Here is a 17,267-nt window from a genome sequence, read left to right as displayed (position 1 = left end):
AATCTCCTCTCCATAATAATATAACTTGTAAGATACAAACTTTCCATCTGGGAGAGAATGGTACCACTGGTTTCTCTAAAGCTATGCAGTTCTACTCTCAGCCTGACAAGGCCCCTCTAACTTTTAATATTTCCCCCTTTCTTTTCTGAGAAAGTCAAGGCAGGTTCCCTTTCCATGGGGCTCCTGTCTGGGGAAGGCTACAGCAAGGCACCACGTCACTATAGGCCACCTGAATCGTATAATGGCTATGAAGACAATTTTAGAGAAAGTATGTAAGTGGTAAGCAATCCGTTTGCCCCGGCTTGCTGAAGATGAATCTCTCTCAACACCTTGATCTTATCAATAGGTTTATTTTCTTAACCTGGCAAAAGAATTTTAAAAAATATTTAAAAGCTGTGTAAAATACTCCTTGTTCAGATCTCATTTTTGCCCTCAATGTAGGAGTAGAAATGAATAATCAGAGCTTGAAAAATGACATACATATTAGCAAAGTACCGTTAAAAGATTTATTGCAGTAATACAATAAAAGTTTAGAAAACATTTGTATGACTCAAACTGGTTTGGAAGTTGCAGAGCAAGGGAAATTCCTGCAACATGATATTGTGAGGAGACAGACATTGTAGTTTTTTAACAGCATGCCACTGAATGTTCTTTCCCAAATTATAGATAAATGAATCCTTAAATGAATCCTGTTTACTACACTCAATGTTGATATACCGTTCTTCCTCTTAACCTCTAGATGTGCAAAACCTGGTTATATTCCATTACAAAAAAATGTCTTAAACAGACCATATTCAGCAGCTTATTTGGTGCCTGTGGGTTTTTTTTTTATTAGTATTACCTTGTTTCAATAAATCATTTTAAAATGGAAAATATGACCAAGTACTATGGCTTTTTGTTTTAAAAACAAAAACAAAAAACAGCTTCAATTTTTTTTTTTTTTTAGCTGTTTATATACGGTTCTGGCACCTACGTGAAAGATTTTTAATGAGCAGCAAAAAGAGTAGAAAAAACAGTGGTTGAAATGTATATTTAAGAATATTTACAGGGTGGATCCAGTGCAAAATAATGAAAACCAAAACATCTCAGCAATGTAAGCCAGTATGTTGGTGTTCAAAACCACTAAAGGGTTTGATCACTTACCCCAGAGTAAAGTGCCTCTAGTTGATATTAACAATAAAATATATCCCTTTTCAATCCCTAAACTTCCCACATCCTTGTAAGTTTTACTGAATTACTCTAAATATGAGGTTATATTTGCCATTCATGGTTTCCTAAGAGGTTTACTTGAGAAAACCATGACTATTATGCAACTCACAGCTGAAGTCAATATTCTATTCCCATCCCAACTTCTAACTCATGGGACTAAACTTTCTTCTGAGGGTTTGACATAGCCAGATAATTTATATCTCATGGGATTTAAGTTCATTTGGTATTTGTTCAAGTCTACCATACCCACTCTCTATGAACTACAGAACTGGATGGTAAAATGCATTCCAGCAATCATAGCTTAGCACTTAAAACAGAGATACTGGATGTATAAGAACCCACAAGGGGCAAATCGCCAAGTCTGTTTCCTAGGTGGAAAATTCAGAGTCAGAGAAGTTGCTATTCCTGTATAGAAATAAACTCTTTCTCCGCTACTCTATCCAAAACTCTACCAGACATCAAATATACCAACAGCAAAATATATAGCACCTCAGATTGGGAGGCAAAGTATCAATTATAATAATGGAAAAGAAGGGCAGGGCAAACTTCTGAATGATTTATTCTGAGGTACTATCATGCTACTCATACTAACAAGATATGGTAATAATGGTTGTTAGGAATTTTCATAGGATTTTTTTTTTTGTAGTAGTTATAGGATTTTTTGCAGTTATTAAAGATAAAAAACCTACTTACATATTTGTACATAATGCCTCTTTCATTACAGTTTTCTTATAAGATTGTCACTAAGAGAATGACAAGACACATTAGCTGAGAATGCTCTCTTGGTGAGGGAACATTTTTTAAAAATCTCTGAGCTTTCTTTCCCTAGGATAGAACAGTAAAATTAGCTCTAAGGATCTGCTCTGCATTTCTGAGCAAAAGTAGTGACCCCAAAGCAACCTAGTCCTCTAGGAAACAAACAAGTGAGATGGTTTTCCCTGGAAACACCTGCCACCTACTAAATCCCTTCAAAAGAAAATTAGACACTGAGGCCACGCAAGTGGCTTTTAACCTGTGCCCAGGCAAGCATTTAGTTTACACAAGGGAACAATCTTACTCACTTACTTGAAATTGAAAATAAGTTCAATTTCAAAATGCACATCATGTGGATGGCAGGAGTTGAAAAACCTAGAAGAATGAGCTTGGTTCCCCTCAGAATTCAAGAAAATTGTTTTAAATTCTCTAGGACATTATTGCAGCTAGGATTTCTTTCATTTACTGATGTGGGTCCTCAAGGAAAAAGATCTTAGTTTCTTTGGTATATGGGGAGAAAGCAAAAAAGGAATGCCTGACAAGCTACGACAGAGCAGCACAAATGAAGTAAGTTTTGAACTAACCTCCCTGAAAAAGAACATCTCCTTCCAAACAAAACCAAATCCTTGACCTAAAAACCCAAGATAACCAAACTATAAAGAAATCAGATGTTTCCAATTGCCTTCTGGTTCTTGTGCAAAAAAATGACATAAAAACAAACTCATACTAAACAGCTTTTATCTTTCAAGTCCTAACATCGAGAATAATTTCCTTGTGATTCACCCTCTAACAAAGTGTTCAGGAATAGTCTCAGCATCACAAGGACTGACAGACAAACCCATCCCTGTGGATTCTGTGGGTTCCACGGCCTGTGATCAGAGGGAGCCCAAATGAATTTCTTCTTCAACAAAATCAGGAACTGGACACATGCACAGGTCCTTCTTCTGGACTGTATACAAAACCCCTCTTTTCTCTTAATTATCATAAACACAGATCTACCCATTTAAAATATGTCTGTCATCTTCACAGGCCACCTGACAAAAATGTTTGTCTCCCTGCTTTGAAGAAAACAAACAGTTCAACCTGTTTTGTTCCAGGCACTATCTTAGCTAAGCAGGTTAAGGTTTACTAACGCACAATGGGAGAAGTTTCTGGGTGCAAATTTGGCATGTTTGTCCATGCTCACTAACGGTGTCCAGTGTAGGCTTTAAACCAGGAGGTCACGGAGGCAGCTGCAGAGGAAATCATTCCACCCGCGCTACTGCTGGCGATGGGTGGGGACGCCTGGGCGCTCTGGCTCTGGGAGACTTCCACAGGCTGGGAAGGGATATCACAAAATCGGGGGCTTGGCAAGTTCTCCCAGTCCGTGCCCAGGTCCGTTTCCTCGTCACTGATGTGCTCATCTCCACTCTCATCGGATTCTCCAGCAGCTCCGGGATCCAAAAATTCCATGGACTCCTCAAGGTCTGCTCGCACTTCAAAGGGTCCTGACCTGTGTGTAGACAGCAAGGGGCCTCTTAAAGACAGCTGCCATTCTCACCTGGTGAGATCCTCTGCCTTTCCCCAGAAGACACTCTGCCTGACAGGGCGTGGGGACCCAGAGTCCGTCACCACACACCATTTCCCACATCTGCACTGCATTCACGGTTTCCCTATATTGAAGTCTTTTAAAAATAATAACTGCCATCCAAGTGATGAATAATACCATGTTCCCACACTTTCCCTCAATTCTACTCATTTTATTTATGATGATCTTGGATGGAGAGGAAAAAAACATCTACTAAGACGGTTCACACTGGCCCAAAGTATGATTTCAAAAACTGTTTTAAACAACTGCAGTGCTGATAAAGACACAGCATTCCCAACGAGCCAATTCTGATTAAAAACAGTCACTTGATGTATACTGTGGTCTATTAATTAGTGTAATTAATGGTATACAAAGAAAAATGTACAGGCAGCGGACTTGGCCCAGTGCTTAGGGCGTCCGTCTGCCACATGGGAGGTCCGCGGTTCAAACCCTGGGCCTCCTTGACCCGTGTGGAGCTGGCCCATGTGCAGTGCTGATGCACGCAAGGAGTGCCCTGCCACGCAGGGGTGTCCCTCGCGTAGGGGAGCCCCACGCGCAAGGAGCGCGCCCCGTAAGGAGAGCCACCCAGCGCAAAAGAAAGTGCAGCCTGCTTAAGAAAGGCACCACCCACATGGAGAGCTGACACAAGATGACACAGCAAAAAGAAACACAGATTCCCGAGCAGCTGATAACAACAGAAGCAGACAAAGAAACAAGATGCAGCAAATTGACACAGAGAACAGACAACCGGGGTTGGGGGGGGCAGGTAAGGGGAGAGAAATAAATGAATCTTGAAGAAAAATAAAAGCTGGAAAAACAAACAAACAAGAAAAAACAAAGAAAAATATACAGATACACACTGCCTTATGGAAGCCCTAAATTATTAAACTCTTAAGCCCCTGAAGAGAGAAAAGATATGGTGGTATGCATGCTAGCAAAACTTCTCTGGGTTATTGTCAACATCAGGCTTCTGCACATATTTTTAAATACCCTCACATTTTCTAGGGACACATTTATTGCATAAAGTGAGATTCAATTATTTAGAATGTATTAACCCATCCCCCATGGACCAGGGGACTGCAGTTGCCCAGCAGCCCCTATCTCCCTGCTGCTAACCCCAAGAAAAGAACCAAAGACCTTGGTTCTTTCAAGGGTTTCATTGATAATTACTTTGGGGAAATGGCAGAAGTTAACAAAAATAGCAGACAGTGCCCGGAAAAATCCCAGAATTGTAATGCCTATTGTCTTAGTATTGGTCCAAAAGTCTTCACAGCCTTTGGAAGGACAAAAGCTGAGTGCTGGCCTCCAATGCGCCCTTGCCAGACCTGTGCCTTCTAACTCACTTTTCCCAGGGTTAAGACAAGGTCATTCCTCCAAGACAACCCTGCTTCCTAGCTGAAATAGCAATAATAACAGTAGCTAATATTTATGTTCCAGGCACTGTTTTTAGGGCTATAATTTATGTCTTAAAGTGGAAGATGCACAATAGGAAAAACACAGGGTTTTCCTCTTGGTCTCAAAGAACCTCAGATGAACTCTCCTCTCCCCACTGGGCCTCCACCCTGCCCAGAAGTCATGCTGCATGAGAAGGAAACAAGAATTAGGGAGGGGGTTCTCCCCACCGTCTTCCTACTTCCCCTGGTCTCCCCTAACTTTCTTCAAACAAACCAGTGATAACTGTGACCAGAATCTTAATTCTGAGTATCCTATTTGTTTCCTTAAGGTTCTCCCTACAGTTCATTTCTGTTCTCCATTCCTTTATTCTTTTCCTTGGCCAACATGTCTACCCCAAAGCCAAATTTCAGGCTTTTTTCCTCCTAGCTCTACTCCAAATTTCTCTTGCCTGCCAGATCTCTCCTCTGAGGTGACTAATCCCCGATCATGTCCCCTTCTTTAAGATTCCTGAGCCAGTCACTAGGGCTGAAAGCTCAAGCTAGCCTGGACTCTTCCTCTCCTCCCTGGTGCTCCACATCCAGGGTGATCAGGCTACCTGACATCACCGAACAACCCGCCTTGCCATACTCAATGTGTTGCCCTAGCTCAGGTTCTCAATACACCCCGACCACTTCCTAACTGGCACCCCTCATGGGACCTGCCTGCATGTGCCAAGGTACTTAATTTTGTAGACATAAGGCTCTTTCGTTTTTCCCTAGGCCCCCTCTTTAAGGGTTTTTCCAGGACACAGGTAGGAGTGAAAGGACCATTCCAGTTCTCTTCTTGGAATCTCCCATAGCAGGGTTGGCTTGTCAGGGAACAAGTATTCAATTAAGTATTTAAAATGAAAAAACGAAGGAATGGACGATTCCCAAAGACGTTCATCAGTTGGAACAATTTTGGTTCCAACAAATAACCTACATTTCAGAAAGCCTACGGGAGTAGGTGAAGAGACTCTGCTGAGGTCCCTGGGACATTTCTCCTACTCAGTGCCTCTCTCTCATCACTTGTAATTTAGGTTAGAGATATAGTACCTTCCTATTATGCCTGGAGTACATAGAGATCTCACAGAATCAACTAGTGAAATAATTAAATCATTTTCACTTAATGCCTTTGGGGAATAAAGATTACAAAATTGTTCCTCTAATTTTACGTTTAACTGGAAGACTGATTTCTTTCTATTCAAGATCCTAAAGCCAGAGCACTCATTTTCTCATGATTCTGGAAGGAGTTAGTCAATCAAACAAGGCAACAAAATGATCTTTTTAGCTGCAACAAAGTCTCATACAAAACTTATTTCAAAAAAACTATCTAAGACAACAACTTGTTCCACATGCAGAGCTGCATTCAGACTTGTCTACAGTGAACATTCTCCTTAAGGGATAAGCCCCACTGTGGCATTGACATTATTTCTGTCAACTATCTCCCCCCTTTTTTTCTGTGAATGTCCTTGTTAAAGCTCCACACCCACACAGAAGAAAAGAGAATATAAAGAAGCCACAGAGAGGACATACTCTGCCCTGGGACCTTTCTATCACTGTGCTGCTGGGCCTTTTCTTAGACATTCACATTCAGAATCCATTTTTTTTTTAAACCTTGGCAATCATAAAAATGTTAGTTCTCCTCTATCAACTGCAGCAACTGGTCAGATCCAGCTGACGCCTCACAAGTTACTGTGAAATGCTGAGCCATATAATTATATATTTGATAATGTGAAAAAGTAGAATTATCTCTGGGAAAAAAAGCCATAATTTGTCAGGGAGGAGTTACAACTAAATTTGTTCAAGTGCCTGGATCTTGTAAAAGATACTCCTAAACTGTCTGATACTCTCACTATTTAACCTAAAAATTTTGTCAATTGGGAAGCAGATGTGGCTCAAGCAACTGAGCTCTCGCCTACCACATGGCAGGTCCCGGGTTCTGTTCCCAGTGCCTCCTAAAGAAGACAGTGAGCTGGCGCGACAGGCAGGCACAGCAAGCTGATACAACAAGATGATGCAACAAGAGATGCAAGAAGAAAAATTTAACAAGATGCACAACAAAGCAGGGAGCAGAGGTTTCTGGTGCTTCCTAAAGACAGCTGATGCGATGGACTGGCACGGTGAGCTGACAGAAAAAAACACAAGAGACACAGGGAAGAAAAGCATAATGAGAGACACAACAAAGCAGGGAAAGGAGGTGGCTCAAGTGATTAGCTCCCACCCACACTGGAGGTCCAGGGTTCTGCTCCGGTGCCTCCTAAAGAAACAAGGAAGATGAACAGACACAGCAAGAGCAAAACATCAAGGGGGTGGAGAGAAATAAAATAAATCGTAAAAACAAACAAAACAAAAAACATTACAAAAACTTTGTCTATTGCTAGACTCTTAAGATTCTTCTCCAAAGCCAAACTTCTCACTGTAATGCAATCACAGAAAAATGTTTAAATGTTGTTAGGTAAGTAAGGGGGCATGCAAAGTTCTTGCCAACAGAATGCTGAAGGCCAATTGGTACCATCAGAGTAAACATTGGATCAAATATGAATCATCAACAACTATTAACTCTTGGGGGAAATTCTGATGAGAAGCATTCTGATGAGATAGCTGCATGGTCTGAAAGTGTCTCCCCAGAGACTGCTCATTAGTTGCAGGAAGGGAAAATATAGTAATAACACTGTGAGGAATCTGGCAATTTACTGAGGCTGATAACTCTACTATGTGGTTAAGACAGACAGTATCCCTGTTTTTAGGAAATACACACTCAAGTACTTAGGAGTCAAGAGTCAAGATGTATGTAACTTATCTTCACAGGATTCAGAAAAAATTATTTGGGTGTATATGTGTGTATATTTAGAGACACACTGTGTAAATGATAAAGCAAATGCTGTAAAACAGCAGTAGGTGAATCTGGGTAAAGGGTATGAGAGTCATACTGTTTTTATTTTTGAAACTATTCTGTACAATTGAATTTGTTTCAAAGGGGGAGAAACAGTTTATTTTGGATTCAGGATGGGATCCTATAGTTCAGCTGGTCTAAATGGAAATAGGAAGCCCCACCTAAGTTCCATTAAAAACTTTTCCTGAAGGGGAGCAGATAGCTTAGTGGTTGAGTACCTGCCTTCACGGTACAAGGCCCTGGGTTTAATTCCCCAGTACCTCTTGGAAAAAAAAACAAAAAAACAAAAACACACACACACACAAAAACAAAAAATCTTCCTGAAGCCTTGATTCTGGAGGAGGCAAGTGTGTGGAAAAAGAGCACATTTGAAGCTCTACTTCTTTTGGCTACAAAGGGACCCCACATTACTATGGATCTAGCGTCCTAACACAGAATTCATTTTTAGAAGAGGATGAGGACTGGAAACCTTCACCTTAGGACTCGTTTCACTCTGTATTCCTAGTCCAATGTCCCTTGTCCTTTTTGACCCAGATTCTGAACCCCCAAGCTGTGCTCACTCTGCCCAGCCCCTGAATTCCTGGCTCACAGACCAAGACACAGGTGTGACCTACAGCCAGACTCAAGCCTGGGTGCACATGTGTGTGCCCATAGCACACAGCATGGGAAGTGGCACAGCCAGTTTGGGACAAGAACAAAGAGAAGGTTGAGACCCTCCAAATTGCTTTCCAAGCAAACGGTATCACATCACACTGCAGTATAAGAGATGTCCATTTCCCTAAACAACCACCAAGGGTGGATGGAGACCATCAACCCTTTCCATTTTTGCCAAACTGATGGCTGAAAACTGGAAACCTGTTTCAAATTGCATTTCTTTACTCCTGATTGAGGATGAAGGTTTTTCTTGTCATGTGGATACTGGTTACTGGCATTTCTTAGTTTCAACTGCCTGTTAGAATCCTCTGCTTATTTTTCTATTAGGCTGCTTGTCTTCATTGATTTTAAAGTTTTCTTTAGATTGTCAGATTTTATTATGTTGTCTGTTACAAAGGTTGCAAAACATGTCTGTTGCTTGTCTTTTATTGCTTATGGTATCATTTACCACAGAGACACTTAGAGTTTTTACACAACAAAATGTGTAACTCCTTTCCTTTGGTTTTGGGGTTTTGTGGCTTGTTTGGAAATTCCCTCCCCACCCTTTGAGAATAAAATAGTCTTTTCTTTCACTAGGTTTTATAGTTATTAAAAAAAAAAGATCTTTTACATCATCTGGAATTATTTTTGTGTATGGAATGTGGCATGAATCCAACTTTTCCCCATATGAATATCCAACTGGCCCAACACTACTGAGCTGCTACTATTACCTCATTCAAAATGCCATCCCTATGATGAATGTACAACATTGTGATTACGCTAAAAGCCACTGAATATACACATTGGATAGATTGTATGGTATATGACTATATCTCAATAAAACGGCTTAATAAATAAGTAATTGGGGAAATGGACGTGGCTCAACTGATAATGTCCATCTACCATATGGAGGGTCCAGAGTTCATTCCCCAGGGCCTCTTGACCCGCGTAGTAAGCTGGCCCACGCGCAGTGCTGCTGTGCACAAGGAGTGCCCAGCCATTCAGGGGCACCCCCACATAGGGGTGTCTCACATGCAAGAAGTGCGCCCTGTAAGGAGAGCTGCCCCACATGAAAAAAGTGCAGCCTGCCCAGGAGTGGCACCACACACACGGAAAGCTGACACAGCAAGATGATGCAACAAAAAAGAGATGCAGTTTCCTAGTGCTGCCGGGTAATGCAAGTGGATGCAGAAAAACATAGCAAATAGACACAGAGAGCAGACAACAGGTGGGGCGGGGGAAGGGGAGAGAAATAAATAAATCTTAAAAAAAAAAAAAAAGTAATTGTGCAGGAATAGCCAGAAATAGCAGCTATGTACAACACAGGAAGCACAGAGAAATCGAGGGGTAAAAAATTTTCTTGTTTTTTGCTTATTATTATTGCAACAATTAAAATGCTCTAACAATGACTGAGGTGATAAATGTACAACATGGTTATACCAAATAACATTGACTGTACACTTTGGCTGGAATCTATGCTTTATTAATATGTATCAGTAAAATTGATTTGTCAAAGAAATTTTTTAAAATGCCAACCCTATCATCTATTATATTCCTACACAAGGGTCTGTTTCTCTTCTGTTCCTTTAATTGCTCCCTCCATTCACGTTAACAGTACCCTGTTTTAGTTACTCTTATACGATGTTTTGAGAGGACCCAGGCCTAGTCCCTCATTATTCTTTTTCAAAATTTTCTTGCATACTGTGCTTCTAGTTGAATCAGCTTGTCAAAGTTCATAAAATATTCTGTTGCAATTCCAATCAGGTCTTTTGGGGAGAAGTGGCATTTTTACAATACTGAACCTCCCCATCTGTGGTAGTTTAAAATTATTTTATGAATCCCCAAAAGATCCATTCCTGTGAAATAATCCATTCCTGTGGGTAAGAGCTCAATTGGACAACATGAGAGAGGCATGACTCAGATTGAGTCTCCACCCTCTTGCTGGGTCTGATAAAAACAGACACAGGAAAAGGGAGCTGCCATTTTTGACCCTGTCACCTGAGAGAGGACTAGTGGACTGCTTAAGCATGAAGTCCTCAAGAGTCTGGGCCCATGGAGCAGCTCAAGAAGAGGGAAGACCCCAAGAAGCTCAAAGAGCTGAGGCCCAAAGAGAGATGAGCCGTGGGCTCAGTAGCTTGCAGGTGAAATCAGGAAGAATGTGGAGCAGCTGAGACTGATAGAGGAGACCCAGAAAGCGACAAGTCTTAGGCCCTGTTGCCCTCCAGTGAGCAGGTAGCAAAGATTAGTGGCCCCTGTGTTTCAACAAGTGGCGACTGACTTTGGTGAGAAAATCTCTCTTATGATGCCTCCATCTGGACTTGGAACCATAAGCTTTTACTCCAAATAAATCCCCTTTATAAAAGTCAGCCCATTTCTGGTACTTTGCACTGGCAGCCCTTTGGCAAACTAAAAACCACCCTAGAAAACTTTAAGGGTCTTCACTGACTCAGGCCTTCTTTCATTCAATCCCACACCTTGTACAGTGCCTAGCATGTAACAGGCATTCTAGAAATTCATGTTGAATAATGTTTTGTTATTGTTGTTGCTACAGTAAAAGGCATTTTTTTTTCTATTGTATTTTCTAACTGGTTGTTGGTGGCATATATAAAGCAAATGCTTTTTGTAGGTTAGTCTTGTATCTAATAACCATATTGAACTACTTCTAATAGTGTCGTAGTTCTCTTGGATTTGCAGTTCAATATTTATACCATCTACAAATAATGCCAACTTTGTTTGCTTCTTTCCAATACAAATAAACCTTATAGGTTTTAAATTTCTTGCCCTGGCTGGGCCTCTGGCCTGATAATAGAGCAGTGTAGGTAGCCATCCTTATTTTTTTTGATTATAGGAAATGCTTCTATTATATATGTGAGTAATGTGCCATAAAATGAAACTTTTGCTGAAGTTTATGGTAAATATCCTTTATTAAGAATCTATTTCTAACTTGCTAATATTTTTCTGTTATTAATTATTAATAACACGAGCTGAATTTATTCAGTGCTTTCCTTCCATGTGTCAGGTTGAACAGGGGAAACCCCTTTAATCTGTTAATGTGATGAATTAATGTGCACTGGTTAAGAGTATGAGGAAGAGTACATATTCGAGTCAGCCAGAGTATGTTAGGACCCTGACCCCCCAACTTTTACTGGCTCTGTGACGATGAGTATGAGTTACCTGATCATACTAAGCCTCCGTTTCCCCTTCTGTAAAGTGGGAATAATTATCAGACCAATGAGATAATGCTTGTAAAGTGGTTGGCCCAGTGGCTAAAAAAAAAAGAAAAAAAAACTGCTCAATCCTGGCTGTTATTATTACAGATGTTTCCTAATGTTGAGTCCTTTACTCAGGTACAGAAATGATGATTAGTAAACTCACAGAGCTCTAGCAAAACTGGGATGGAATTCTGACATTCAGGTTTCCATGGATCATGAGCCACAGGAGTGGGATTTAGGGGAAGGAGCACGAACTCCCTATAAAATAGCACAAAATTGTGGGTGAATGTGCAGCTTGTGGAGGAGGCCAGGCATACGGTCAGTGGAGGCCAGGTGGGAGCTCCACAGGGGACTCCCCTTGATGGATGCCAGGGTCACAGCAAATGGACGGTGGGGAAGGACACCCCAAAAGAATACTCCATCTTTTATTTTCCTTGTAGTTCTTTCAACAGTGCAAATATCTTTACCAAGCCATACCACTGCAGAAATCTATCAACAAATTACTAAGAGCAAGGGAAAAAAAAGAAAGCCCCAGAGGAGGGGTACTTGGATGGTACCAAAGATTAACCTTATCTATTTCATGGTTTATGGGCTAAGAGACTAAAAAGATCCCATAGGCCAGCCCTGGTCTTTTTCATAACTGACTCCTATTTTTAAGCTAATGCATTTCAAATCAATCCATCTCCTAAACTTCTAAGACACTTTATCCAGCAAATGGTGCCCAGACTGACTCAGCAATAAAAAGAAAACTATGATGAAGAAATATCACATTGTGTAGGCACAAAAGAAAGGGCACAAGAAAGAGGCCAAGGACAGATGCTAGGCAGAGCCAGAGAGGACACACACATGGAGTTGAGTCTTCTGTATGCGACTGCATCATTGTTGTCCTTTTTGGAGAGTTTGGAGTTGGAGAACAGGCCGCTGCGCCTGGTCAACAAGTGCAACAATTCTAGTTGAAAGTGATCACATAAGTAACACTTAGAGAAAAGCAACAAATAGCTTTCTTACCTGCCCAGGTGTTCAGAGTTCGGACTGACCAGGTACATTAGATTCCTGAGGGTATGCAGTGGTTGTAATTGATCTAAATTTACATGCTAAAAAAGGCAGAGAATTGATTAATATTTTCAAACTGTGTGACAGATTTAACATTAGTTCACAGTACATTTTCCATACCTGAGAAAAGCAAAGGTAAAGGATATTTGCATTCAGTTTCTTCACTGCTCGAGTAAATTTCTGTCTGCTGAGATTTTCCCCACAAAATTCACTGAAAAAAGGAAATGTACAATTTGTAAAGCTGTAAAGTTTTTTAGAAGAAATTCTATGTTAAAGCATTCATTTTACAAAGAGTGTGCTTTACTCTGCAGTTTAGTATAAAGCCTACCCCAGGTCCTTACCTCTTAGTAAAGGCCCCATATGGCTAGCATTCCCACTTGCCTCTCTGCCCTCATTCTCTACTGCTCTCGTCACCACGTGCCCTTCCCCTTGCCCAGAGCCTCTTTCCCTAGGGATCTGCATGACTTGCTCTCTCCCCCTTCAGCTTCACCCAAGATGACATACCTATCCACTCTAACAAGCCCTGCCCTGCTGCACACCCCTTCTCTTGCTCTGCTCTAATGTTCTTCATGGCACTCAGCACCATCTGACACTGTTTAATTAGCTGCTTATTATTTGTGCCCTCATTAAGATGTAAGGCCCAAGAGGGCAGGGACCATGTTTTGCTCACCACTATACCTGGCACATGGTAGATGCTCAATAAATATTCATTAAATAAAATTCTAAAAAACAAGGTGCAGAACACTTTAGAATAGCATGCTAGCTTTTGTGTTTTTAAGAAGGGGCAATGGTAATAATATAGATTTATATTTGCTTGCAATGGCTGGGGGTGAGGAGGTCTTGATGAGAACTGGATAGACTGCATAACTTTTTTGAAATTAAAAATTTTTTTAAACCATTCTAGTTTATTAAGGGAAAAAAAAAAACTATTCACACACAGGCACACTTCTTACAGTTTACCCAGTTCTTACATATGAGATCTGTAGCATACTCTGGATATCTTGGTTTCTCCACTTATTTTTTTCATAGAGAATATCTGGTTTTTTTCAAAGACTTTTAGAAAATAGTGAAATGGATTTCACATGAGGCTTATGAAATTAATCTCAGTGTTTGATAGTCAAATGTTTTCCTTGATTACACTTTTATATTCTTATTTTTCGTTTAATTACAGTAAATAAGAACACAACAGAAACTTAAGAGTGCAAGATAAAGATGACATCACCACATTCAATTACTTGCCTGTTGCACAATTTTTTAGGAAGATTTATATCAAGTATATGTGACAAAATGTTGACCAGCTGAGTCGCATAGCACAATGCAGCACTGATCGTGTAAGCAGGATTATTATGCTCCATGTCTAAGGTATAAAAACAACAATCATACACAAACAACTTTAATTTCAAAGAAACTATTTCTCACCTCCAATTATTCATAAATCTAGATTTTATGATGTCATTTTTTTCTTTACATTGTTGATGGTTCAGTTTTATTCCTCACTCAAAAAGCTCCATGGCCAAAGAAAGATGTTTTCATCATTTTTTATACCAAGTAGAATGCAATAAAAGTGAATGGGCCTAAAGAAGCCCAGTGTGAATGAAATTGAAGTATAAAAGAAATTAAAACCTGAACTCACTTGGATCTGAGGATGTAGCTTAATGTATGAACAGAACAATTAATGCCCAACTGCAATGCCACCTGCTCAGAGGCCTCCGCTGACTATCCTATGAGGAGCAGTGGCTTGCTCTCTTTAGCCCACCTGCCCCGCCGTGATGCTGCTGGTTCCCTTCACAGCCCCCACTTGGCATGTGGGTCCATTGATCATTTGTTTCCTACCCTTCTCCCCACAGAAGGGAAAAGGTCACACCTGTCTTAGTGACTATCACTGGTGCTGAGCATTGTGCAGAGCCAAAGCACATGCTCACTGTTTGCTGAATGACTAAACGAACAACTTTTCTCTACCAAAGAGAAACTGCAGCAGTTTTAAAGGGTTTTGCTAGTGGAAAATTTGTCTCCATTTAGGACTGTTAAAACAAGCTCTTCACAAAGTTATAAAAACGGGATTCAACAGGCTAAATAAACTTCTTATAATAGTGAGGCCTTTCTGTATAAAGTAATACTAACCCCCAAAAGGTGAAATATCTAAAAGATAGGTAAGTTTTCAACTCCTCAACTGATGCATGCATAAACAAAATGTGGTCATATCTGTTGACTGGAATGTTGTTCCAGTCATAAAAAGTAATAAAGTGGATGGATGGCAAGATGGATTGACAGAATGATATGGCAAATGTAGCAAAATGCTAAGAACTAGTAGATCTGGGTATCAGGGTGGGAGGTATGTTGGAGTTCTCTGTATGGGTTTTGGATTATTTCTGCAACTGTTCTGCAAGTTTGAAATTATTCCAAAATAAAAGTTTTAATTTTAAAAAAGTAACAAGCACTCATACACGCTACAATGAGGATGAACCTCAAAAACACTGTGAAAGAAGTCAGACACCAAAGGCCACACATTTTTATGATTCCATTTATATGAATTATCCAGAGCAGGCAAATCCACAGAGACAGAAGTGGATTCATGGTTGCCCTGGGCTGGGGGAAAATTGGGAGTGACTGTTATGCATACAGGGCTTCCCTTCATAGTCACGAAGAAGTTCTGAAACCAAGCAGAGGTGATGGTTGCACAACACTGTGAATGCTAAATGCCACTGAATTGTATTACTTTAAAATGGTTAATTTTGTTTTGTGAATTTTACCTCAAAAAAAAAATTATATATATATATATATATATATGAGTTTTCAAAGAAGTTTTGCTTCTCACCAGGCCCCTGTGTCGTCTTCTTCTCTTCCACCCAATTGTAGTAGGCAGAGTAGTCCCCATTGTTAGGGAGGCTAATCCAAGGCCCAGTAATGCTAATGCTGGTGTCTCCATTGTGGTCATCACAGACCCACCTCCCTGAAAGATAAGTTGTCCTCCGGGCCTCGGCAAGCTTGCTCACTGTGCTGGAGGTCATGGCACTGTCACTTTCTGAAGACACATCAGCGGGATCTCTAAAAATCAGAAGGATTTCAAGAAACTGAGTTTTAAAGGGCATGCCAGTATACTTGCCAGAAATGCCACGATATTAAAAGGTTACAGGTGACCACAGGAACTTATGTGGAATACAGATAAGCAAATGCTGAGAGAGATGAAGATTAACCAGCTATGGTACAGAAGGCCTCAAACGTGTAAGCAAGAAGACACCCACCTGAGCTAGGGCCTTAAGTTATTAGGTTCTCAAGCTATCTGGTCTCAGGAAACTTTCTAGGCTTAAACTTTTCTGATATCTCCAAAGAGCTTTTGTTTATGTGGGTTAGATCAATATTTACTGCATTAGAAACCAAAACTGAGAAAAGTTTACACTGTTTATTCAATCACTCAAAAATAACAATGATGAGCCCCATTACATGCTCACACAGCACATTTTTAATGAAAAATATCTACATTTTTTGAAACAAAAGAATCCATGAAGAATGGCATTGTTTTACATTTTTTGCAAATCTCTTTAATACCCAAGTCTGTCAGTAGTTCTTAGTTCTATGAAGAAAGCATTTAGTTCATCTTGCAGCTCCATCATTCAAGGGTTTTTCCTTGAGCCAACCAAGGTACTTTAGTATGCTGCAAAGTGGTTTACACAAACTTCCCATCTCATCGCACAGTATAAAAAGACATGCACTACAGGATCAAGCTTTAATAAAATTTTCAATGACATTTGTACATGAAACTGGCTTTTTTTTAAGTGCAAGTGTGTGGAGGTAAAGAATATAACTATTATTACAGTTTGGTGCTTCTGTCTTAATTTTGTTTCATGGTACCAGACATTTTACCCACCATGGCTTTTAAGCCACCATGGCAAATATCAGTACAGTGAAAAAGGAAAATAATGTCTTAGCATTATTTTAAAAATTTAGTTTTTACTCCATGGACCCCCCTGCAAAGGTCTGAGGGATGCCCAGAGGTCCATGGGCCACACTTTGAGAACTGCTGGGTCTAAAGGGTGGAATAGGAATTTGCTATGATAAGTTGCAGCAGGTGCAAATGCACCGAGGGGGAAATAATACACTGTCTGGGGACAGAGGTGTTTAGTGGGGTTGGTGAGGGAAGATGCACAAGGGAAGATTCAGAAGATGGTACTGGAAAAGTAGGTAGGAAGTAGGCAGACTGGGAAGGGCCTTCTGGGCAGCACTAAGTTTAGATTTTGTCCTCTTGGCCAGTGGGTCTCCAATCTTTTTTCCTTCTGCCATAAAATACACATAAGATAACTCCTACTGGCTGTCACAGATAAAACTGGGTGGAGGTGTTATGGCTAATTCTGTAAGTCAGTTGTACCTCTGCCTCTTCCTTCTCTCACTCAAGAAGTTTAGAGAAATGCAAACAAACAAGGACTCTCATTTTAAGGATAATTTCAAAACCACCTGCTTAAAAACAACAATATAATTAGCACCACTGAACTGTATACTTGAAGGGGTTAAAATGGAAATCGTTACACTGTGTATGT

General features: G+C 40.4%; 1 protein-coding gene across 1 annotated transcript in view; it reads right to left on the bottom strand.

The window, feature by feature from the left end:
* Positions 1–492: 492 nt before the first annotated feature.
* ATG14 (autophagy related 14) overlaps positions 493–17,267 on the bottom strand; it is a 43,009-nt gene continuing 26,234 nt past the window's right edge. Inside the window, exons 6-10 of the mRNA XM_058293400.2 lie at positions 15,551–15,780; positions 13,975–14,092; positions 12,856–12,946; positions 12,691–12,776; positions 493–3,454 (exon numbers count right to left, since the gene is read on the bottom strand). Coding sequence (XP_058149383.2) covers positions 3,148–3,454; positions 12,691–12,776; positions 12,856–12,946; positions 13,975–14,092; positions 15,551–15,780 — 832 coding nt within the window. The 3' untranslated portion in view covers positions 493–3,147. The remainder of the gene's footprint in view (positions 3,455–12,690; positions 12,777–12,855; positions 12,947–13,974; positions 14,093–15,550; positions 15,781–17,267) is intronic.

This window comes from Dasypus novemcinctus, chromosome 3, assembly GCF_030445035.2.
Source record: "Dasypus novemcinctus isolate mDasNov1 chromosome 3, mDasNov1.1.hap2, whole genome shotgun sequence".
NCBI classification, from domain to species: Eukaryota; Metazoa; Chordata; class Mammalia; order Cingulata; family Dasypodidae; genus Dasypus; species Dasypus novemcinctus.
This window is presented reverse-complemented; position numbering and strand designations above follow the sequence as displayed.